At 35.4% G+C, this 9,681-nt stretch overlaps 1 protein-coding gene across 2 annotated transcripts; it reads right to left on the bottom strand.

The window, feature by feature from the left end:
* Window positions 1-1,505: 1,505 nt before the first annotated feature.
* LOC124634441 (heterogeneous nuclear ribonucleoprotein H2) lies at window positions 1,506-9,681 on the bottom strand. Of its 2 annotated transcripts, none has more exons than XM_047170022.1 (8): window positions 9,403-9,681; window positions 8,452-8,580; window positions 7,639-7,806; window positions 7,153-7,291; window positions 5,271-5,434; window positions 4,756-4,862; window positions 3,942-4,049; window positions 1,506-3,593 (listed from the first exon to the last, which is right to left on the bottom strand). In XM_047170022.1, the coding sequence occupies exons 1-8, from the start codon at window positions 9,518-9,520 to the stop codon at window positions 3,471-3,473; spliced, it is 1,056 nt and encodes a 351-aa protein (XP_047025978.1). In that variant the 5' UTR covers window positions 9,521-9,681; the 3' UTR covers window positions 1,506-3,470. The 2 variants fall into 2 exon arrangements, with proteins under 2 accessions (XP_047025978.1, XP_047025979.1); XM_047170023.1 differs by having other exon boundaries at window positions 5,277-5,434.

Genomic DNA, 9,681 nt, shown 5'->3' with positions numbered 1-9,681 from the left:
CAACAGCCGTGGCGCCTACTTATTTGTGCCCGGTGCCGGGGAGCCGCGACGACCCGCCGCCGGCGGCGCCCCGCGGTCCACGAGAATGTTGGGCTGCTGCGCTAGTGGGAGAGGAGCGATTGCACGTTTCGACAGGTTTGGATTTTTTTGGGAAGATTATAGATGGTTACTGTAAGTTCTTCTGTGTGTTTGTTGGGACAGGCCCGTATAATTAAAAAATGCTGCACTGAAATGTTTGCACTAAAACTTTTCAATTGCTGCATAAATTAGGCTATCGTTCAAATCGGCCAAGCAATGAACATTTCAAATACCAATGATTTTTATAATTGAAACAAGGTTTTTAAACCCTCGAATTAAGCATGCTCGACAATCAAGAAAATCTCTATCCTAATAGAACCATTATTCCGAGATGTAAGAATGCACCTTAAGATTAGCTTAATGTTCTCCGCTCCCGCGCTCGCTCCGCTCGTCACACTACCGCAGCCTACCAAGAGCCCCACTAATGATTGCTCATGATTTATTTGCCCAGCTTATTTTTATAGTCGCCCGATTCCACCAGATGATGGAAAGGTGTACCACTCCATTCTTTTTACCAGTCTGCCAACAATTGTACTGGTAATTTTTAGGACATTGTATTTTAAGTAAGAAGTTAAGTTGGCAGTTCTTATCGCGAAATTTTCATGTGAATTTGTAATTTATTTATGTTGAGTGGCTTCTAAATTACTAATTTTGGTATCATGTGGTGAATTCGTAAAGTTTTTGCCCTTTGGAAGTTATCCAAACTTAAGATTACCTTTATTGCAAGTTAGTAAAAACTGGAAAGCTATATTTTAATTCCTAACTTTGAAATTCAAAATCCTGTTATTAACGATATGATTATGATCACGATACTTTTTGTCTCTCATTTATTCCATCAGTCATAGGTATGTATGTATGTAGTTATGTACAGTACCTAAGTAGATAATATTGTACCTACATTATTTTAACAAAAACAATTAACTTTTCTAAAAAATATATCTCCCTAGTCGTGACGACTTCCGTTCCACAGGACTATAACAGTAATTAATAGATGTCCTGAGCAGCTGGCTTATCTCCTTCAAGAACTGCTTCGAGGCTGAAAATCAGCCGGCGGTGTCTAAATTCGATTCTTAGCACCGACTTAAAAACCTTCCTATCTAATTGAATAGGTACCTACAGACAGATCAGCCTGACTCATGTCTAATCGTGGTCTCGTCGCGCCATCGGTAAACAGGTTCGATAGCCGGTAGTTACACGGCGCCCCACAGGGGGTATTCGTCAGCGCTCATCACATGACATTTGGGAAAGAAAAATAATTACGAATTCTTAGGGCACGGTTCATCTACAATATTTAGACATTTTATCATGTTTCTGATAAATTTTATTTGTATATCCAGCTGGCTCAACAGGATGGGAGTCGAAAAATATCGAGAGAATTTGAAAAGCTACTATGGGTTCGTTTCAGTGTGGTAATTAAAACAACTGTATACATCTGTTTAATTTATTAAAGTAAAAATTACTTATCTAGTATTCCACGAAACAAATATTAACATTCTCCTTTACAGTCTGTTTCACAAAATCAAACAATTTCCTGCCGACACTGCGACCTGCGAGCGTTTAGGCTCGATGCACACTTGCGATTAACGATTTTTAGGAAAATAATCGCAAGTGCGCATCGTGCATTAACTTTAAAAGACATTGCACTTACAGAATATTCAGATCTCTGTACAAGAATTTTAAAAAATCTACTCTGCATTGAGGAATATAATAACAACCATTTATTTCAGTAACATTATTTTGATAACATTAGACACATAACAGATAGCTAATTTCAAAGACTTAAGGCGACTCATAAAATACAGAACACTTATCTTTACTGATCATACACATAATAATCATAGAAATATTTAAAGTAACTATAGACTGCCATCTACAAGCTGGTCTGTTATGTGCCTAATATTTTTATGTAATTAGAAAAAATCTTAAAAAATTATTGGCGCAGTGTCTATAATCACGTATAAAGTTTGTGCGGGAAAATAATACAAAAAAAACTCCGTACAATAATATAGGCAAACTAATTTTGTAGTAATGGTACAAAAATAACTTTGGACCCGATCCACTCCAACGCACATTTATATATAAGGTTCTATAGTTAAACAGTTTTAAAATGTTATTATTATGTATATAGTATTTATGTACCAAATACATATTTTGTACTTAATACATAAATGTAAGGTTTAGTCGAAAACCAGGACGATTAATCGGCTATAATTATATTTCAACCATCAGTTTTGGCAAATAAACCAGTTCTTATACTTGCGACAATTCAAACAAAGTTTTTTGGTCCGACTAATCGCCCGTTTACTTACAGCCTTAATTTTAAATCTTTAGTGAGTTATTCCATATATTTACATATTTCGTTGTCGATGCTATATTTTATACAATAATATATATTTAATTAAGTACATTTTAATACGTTTAATGTTTGAGAATTGGTTTTCAGAGAGTATTTTACTAGATTAAATATATTTAATCTCTTGAATTATTTTAACGGGTTGATATAATATAGATTAGATGCCATTTTGACTAGTAAAATACTTTCACTGGCAGTGTGAATAAAAAGCGCGTTGTTCCTGTTAGAAAAACTCACTAAAGAATGATATAAACTAACTCTACTAATATCTCCTCTGAAAAAGCGACATAAATTTAATAAATGTCTTTCGTAATAAACTTCACCAATATGGCGTATAGTCGAAAAATTAAGTATATCCAAACTTGTTAAATAAAACTGTGACCAGTAAGTTATTTTAATTATATTTTGTAAGACAATCTCTCGTTATGTTGGCATATCAGTTATTAATATTTTGAATGAAAGTGATGAGATATTATCAAAATTTTGACTTACCTAGCTAAAAGATGGTAAAAACATACTTATATTTTGACTTCCGTACATAAAGTACGATTTTTTTTCGCTGGTCAAAAAATTGCATTTGCCATGATAACTTTTGTGTACTAGTTTTTAATAATCTAATAAAATGTACTTGCGAAATGACAGTCAATGTTTAAATGGAGTCAAAATTCTAGCGATAAGGGAGACTTATTTACGAAACACTGATCAAATAAAGCTCGTCATAATCTTGATATTCAGACTTTTCTACTAAAGATATTCAGTGATCTTTTTTGGAAGAAAAACGAGAAGAAAGTTGACCAAATCTATTAGAGGAAATTACTTTTGAAGCTTCAAAAGCATCAAAACATAGTAATTTTTTTTTAGTTTGACTAAGAACTTTTTTCAATTTTAAGCCCAGTTCCAATACACATAGCCACATATCATGAGTATATGGCTAAAAACAGAACTATCTTTCTGACACAGTTTCTAGGATACAAAATTTCTAGGATGTCAAGTCAGTATCAGTGTTTCATCAGGTACCCGCTTACCGCTGTGACTTGGTTCAGTAGTTATTCCTGAAATTCCTGTTGGGCTTGAAGCCACCGCCGCCACCGCCTCCGGGCGAAGAGTTGAGGAATAGCTCGATGTAACGGTGGTCCATGTTGTTCTTGTCGCGTCTCATTGCCTGAACAATAGAAAGGTTGTAAATTCTATGCTGAATGGAAGCTTTTTAATAGTCTGGCTTTTGCCCTTTGAATAATCCTTTCAGCAAAAACACAGAGGGACTGGTGTCTTTTATGACATTAAATTAGCCATATACTGCCTTATTAGCATAATTTTGAAATAAATTGATAACTTATCCATGGACACAAATACATCCACCCGTGCATTGAGAGCACATAAATGACAGGCCTGTTTGTGATCTCTCTCCGGTCGCGTCGTATTGCCGTCTCATCGGTCAGCCATGTCTCATCTCAAATTTTGCTAAGCTTAAGTAGCTATTTACGTTTTGGGTAATGTAACAGTTACTCACCCTCATAGCATCCTCGTGACATTCAAACTCGACATCAGCCTCGCCAGACGGCCTGCCGCTGTTGTCGTACAAAATGTTGATGTTCATCGGACGGATCGGCTTGAAGAACTGCAATTATAAGAGATCACGGCTTATCTACCAATTGCCAAGAAGAGATGTGTTTTAACATACAAATTATCAACTAAATTATTTTTTGATTTATTGAAATTCTCAGTAGACTTTATTAATTGCACTAATATTATAAAGGCGAAAGTTTGTGAGCACACGCAATATTTTCTATTGCAAAGAACAATGTCAGACGTCCATAGTAACTTAGGCTCAATAAAAATATTTCATGTGCAGTGAAAATTCTTACAGTTTTTTGTGTAGTTTAATGTCAGAAGCTTTTCTATGTTTTCCACTTTTGCATTGAACTTCTCAAAACCAAATTATTCAAACGAAAAACCTGAACTCGATAAACAAAATAATCACTTATTAACATGATATTTTTTTTGGAAAAGTTCTAGATAACAATTAAATATTTTATAAGAAGTTAGTATTTTATATGTAAATTGTTGTAGTAAAGAACTTTGTGTCCGTGAGAATTCAGTTTTAAAAGTTGATTGGGTGGGCCGAAACCTGACATTGTTCTTTCTATTGCATGTAACCGCTAATACACGCGAAAACTGCAAAAAACTAGTTTTGCTTGTGATTTTTCTTTTAATTTAGCATAATTATAGTTTATACGACATAACAACTTACTTTTTATCTGGTTAACTGAAAAACTACGAGGGTGGAACAGCTAGTTACCTAATAAAGACATAAATATACTTACATAAGCAATGTCTTGTGGTGAAGCTTTGAAGGGTAACCCGCGCATGTGCACGCAATGGTGCCCACCGCCGCGACGGAATCCACCGCGACCGCCGCCGTATCCACCGCCTAAGAAACAAAACATCCTTTATAAGTAGTTTATATAGTATAGTATTAGTTATATTGTAGTTTTAGAGTTGTAGCTTTCAAGCAATGTTTTATATTTGCCATTTCCCAATAATATGACTTCTAGCAAACACCATTTAAACCCTAATTATCTTTCAAGCAACTGTAAAATGTAAACTCCCAATGAGAAGTCACCAAACAAAGATTGATTTCAGATTAGCAGATTAAGTAAAAATAAAAAACATCTGTATTGGGAACCTCCTGCTTTTTGGGAAGACATTAGATAATATTTTTTCATATATTTACAAATTATTGCTTAATGTGTTTTTTGGTTAAGATATATTGCACCATGCACCCTAAAAGCAATTATTACCTCCCCAAAGCGAATAACCACCACCAAGAAAAACTCACCCCTACCGAATGAACCTCGGCCCCTGCCGCCGAACCTTCCAGAGAACCGGTCGTTCCTATCATAGGGCGTCGGCCTGTAACCTCGGGACGAACGGAACCCGCTCTCAATGCGAGCGGTGTACGATCTCACTTCGTCTGCCGAACTCAGGAACACTTCTATGTACCTGTTGGGGAGAAGGGAGACGGTTAATGGGAGAATATTTTTCGGGGAGAATTTTGGGGAAATTGGTGTCGGTAGAAAATTATGAGTAAGTATTTTTATGTCCATAATTGGCTATTCAAGATGTAATATATTTTGCAACTTTTGCAAGCCAGCTTTGAAGTAATTCAAGTGTGAAAACAATATATGTATTTTACAAGTCATTACAAGTATGTACATATTAATATTTCATAACTATGCTATCTACAATTTTGTTTCCGTGTTGGATTGTATCCTGTTTAATTATTTTTAATGAGCAAAATTAAACAACACTTTATTTTTACCGTTCTACGTTATTTCCTTATCAAACTTTGATAAATCATGAGGAACTCCCAATTTAAAATGTTATGGATTATTAATTAGCTTAGTTTTAACTGAGTTCAACTTATATGCTGGTAGTTGTAGGAAAACATTGTATGTAAAGCTTATATACATGTAATAATAAAACAGAACTCTAGTTTATTTCGTGTTTTCAGATGGATGATGCGTTAACACAATGAATTTACACCATTCTGGAAGTTTTTTTACAGCTGAAAATGCTAAAATAAGACATAGAAAGATAAACTATTGTCCTAAAAGTACATATAACCTGAAAACCCTTATACTAACAAATACCACGTTTATACGTAATAATATAACAATGTGGATCCGTAGTCCGTGATGCCCTCTTCGTCTCTTCTCCCCGCGACCCGCTCCCCTCGCCCCGCGCTCCCAACCTCTGACAACTCAACAACCAATCACTAGGAACACTCCTAAATGCCACCTTTTGAGGATTAGTCGACAAGATACGGTATTTGATTCCTTCAATACCGTACCCAAGCAAACTATCCAACAACAACACTTTTATGTTTAAGTCAGTAAAACAAATAAAAATAAAACAAAAAAAAAATACAAAATGGCTGCCCATAAAAACGCAGTAGACCGTCAATTATTTTTGCATGACGTACACCGCTAGTTGTTAACTTAAACATAAAAGAGCGAAACAAAGGTGACATTAAGAAAGTGTGGAAATTGAAAATCTTTCACTTTATACATTTTGTCCATAATACAATGAATCCCAAAATGCAACTATTACGCCCACCATTCTGTTACTGGCCATTATGATTTTTACCATTCTCATATTCCATTAAATCTGACCAAATTATGCTTTTGATTGTCCAAAAATAAAAGAAAACCATAGAAGTAGACCAATAACATAGGAGGTCCCATACTTAACCCACTACACCAAATATAATATTGCCTTCAGGGTTTGTTTTGCTGTGATGGGTAAATAGGAGGATTCCATCAACTTCAATTTTTCCCCTATTACTAATTAAATATATCATTACACCTATTGAAGACAATTATTTTATCAACAGGTTAATTTGCAACCTGAAAACCATTGTTAGTGGCATATTCCATTACCTGGAAGCATGACTAAGTTTTAATAATTAAAGTATGGAGCTTGCTTTATTTGATTCTGGACATTCGGAAACGGACACATACATTTTAAAAAAATATGCAAAAGCAGCATCTGCGCCACAGTGAAAATTATAATTTGACAAAGCTCAGAAGTGTTTAAAACTTTACAAATAAAAAATTCTGGAGTATATGGGCATAATTCTTCCTATATCCATCCTAAGTCCCCACCACAGCATGAAGTCAAACCGCGGGCGCATTGTAAATAACTTTGTAACCCCCCACCTGTGTCCTATTTTCTCCCTGTCCCTGTTGAGCGCCTCTTGTGCGCTCTCCTTGTCTACGAAGTGAACGAAGGCCTCGCCCGAGGCCCGCCCCGTCACGTCGGAGAGTAAGTGGACCCCATCCGTGGCGACCGTCAGGCCTGCCCCACCCGACGTGCAAATAAAGATCAGGTTATATGCCAAGTGGGAGATGGTAGCCAGCTGGGGGTAATTCATGCAGGGTACTGGCTGTTTTGTAAATTGTATAAGGCAGCATAGTCATTGAATAATGTTTTTTTTTTTCCTGCTTCTGGCTGTCAAATATACATGGTAACAGCAATTTTGGCTCCAATCTTGTATTTAAAAATAGATTGTTACAGTAATATTATTTTGATTTGCATTTTTCTGTTGTAATATTGTGGTTTTACCCACAGCACAGCTACCAAAAATACCTAACAACCCCACATTTATGTGATTTAGAAAATTAAATATTCTTGCAATTTCTTACCGTCAAAGAATTGTATGACTTCTTCCTTGTTGCAGCCGAATGGCAGGCCACGAAGCTTGACAATGCCCATGTCATCAGATACATTGGGTATGCCGTCAAAGCCACCGTTATCGGTTTGGTGCATTGCATTTATTGCCCATTCCATGTCTTGGCGGTCAGTGGAGAAAACTGGAACAAATGAGGCAAATTTCGCTTTAAATTGTTTATTGAGGAAACTTGTTTAACATTTGACAGAAGGATGATTTAATGAGGAACTGCTAGCATTGTTTCAACAGATATTATTAATCTAGTAATGAAGAAAATAGGGAAAAATCCAAATTAATGAAACAATACTATGATTTTTTTTTCCTTAATTTACCTCACTATTGTGATATTGTAGCATGATTGAATAATCATTTATTTTTGGTTTGCACTACAAATACTGTATTGTTTTACACCTAAAATTACTGGAGAACTATAAATTCAATTTTTAGTTTATGATTATATTACATTAACATACCAACCCCAAATTAAATTGAGAGAAGGGTAGGATTAAACTAAAATACTTTTAACATAATTTTTGCCACAAATTCATGAAAAAAATTTAAAATGTATGGTATTTATTACGTTTAAAATATGTATGAAGATGAAATTTTCGCCCTCCCTTGGTTAAGGAGTATCATTTGTTATTATGATGATAGCATTACATTACTGCAAAGCTTCATCAAAATCTGATCAGCAGTTTTCAAATAATATTGGAGCTGTCCAATCTCATTTTTGAATCACCTGGTTTACATTGACCGAATTGAACTTTCTTAATAAATCTGAACTCACCTTCAATGTACCGTTTCCCCATATTGTCCTTGTCCTTCTTGAGAGCTTCTTCCACATCCTGCTGGCTTTCCACTTCTACAAAACATTCACCCGAAGGTCGGCCTGGACGCACTTCAGTTAAATGTACTCCTGAAACAAATACATGTTATGAGAAACAGCGCACAAACACATTTTAAACAATCAACAGTATGTTAATAATTGTAAATGATACCTATATTTATTTTGTAAAAAAATAAATTAAATATGCATTATAAACATACTCATTGAAAATGGAACTGCCTACAGAATTCTACTTCTTATCATATCAGTTTTATCTGACGGATATCCTACAAGTGCGTACAAAATTGAAAATAAAGTGTTAAATCATTGCGAGCAGTCAATCCTATACTTGTGTGAACAAACCTAAGTTTTAAATGAACATTCTCACAAGATAGGACCATCACAATGGATAATAATTGTAACGTTGAAAAACTTTCGGACAAGTACCTAGTGCTAAATATGCAAACAAAAAATAGGCGTAGGACGAAATGACCGCGCGACCTGTCCCGCCGACATTCAACGAAAATACAACTTTACACGGACCACAAAAAAGACATAATTCGCATGATTACCTCACAACAAACCGGCTGCAACGCTTTCAAAATAACCACACACTTTAAACTGCGAATTTATTATGTACTTTCATATTCCAATTTAGCATACGTTACGTGTATTTAGCCGGAACTCACGAAAACAGGCTAACTTCTGGTGTTTTGTTATTATAATATTCACCAATACAAACAGTAGGAGACGAAGCTTTAACGTGGGATTTAAATTAACGGCATTTTTGGTAAAGGTCACTAAACCAATGTTCCCTACATTGCAATTTGGGTGAAAAAAGCTGCCATCTTGAGATGACTTACCAAAATATTTAAGCCTACAGATTCATGGGTCCAGATAAGAACAGATTACCTTCTTTGCCGTTATACACGTTGACGCCGCTCAGGAAATCGAGGACATCTTCCACCGTGGTGGAGAAAGGCAGTCCGCGCAACTTTATAATGTAACTACTATCCCCAGAACCCAACATCGCTGCGAATTAAACACAACCACTTCTCGAAAATAACTTAAAAGTGAATTACTTCAAAAATACCAAATGTAAAATCACGGTAGTAAATCGCAAAATTTAAATAGAATTTTCGCGACAAGCGTCGAACACCCTCTTCGCTTGGTCGGCCATTAAAATTAAAA

The sequence above is a fragment of the Helicoverpa zea genome, chromosome 11 (genome assembly GCF_022581195.2).
Source record: "Helicoverpa zea isolate HzStark_Cry1AcR chromosome 11, ilHelZeax1.1, whole genome shotgun sequence".
Classification (NCBI taxonomy): Eukaryota; Metazoa; Arthropoda; class Insecta; order Lepidoptera; family Noctuidae; genus Helicoverpa; species Helicoverpa zea.
Note: the sequence above shows the minus strand (reverse complement) of the source record. Positions and strands in the feature narration are given on the sequence as shown.

Bases quoted from the DNA above. Each gene is read 5' to 3' on its own strand.
- LOC124634441 (XM_047170022.1), bottom strand. From the start codon at position 9,520: ATGTTGGGTTCTGGGGATAGTAGTTACATTATAAAGTTGCGCGGACTG. The intron at 7,807-8,451 runs GTGAGTTCAGAT...CATTTGTTCCAG, and splicing joins GGGGAAACGGTACATTGAAG to TTTTCTCCACTGACCGCCAA. The intron at 7,292-7,638 runs GTAAGAAATTGC...CGGGTGGGGCAG, and splicing joins AGTCATACAATTCTTTGACG to GCCTGACGGTCGCCACGGAT.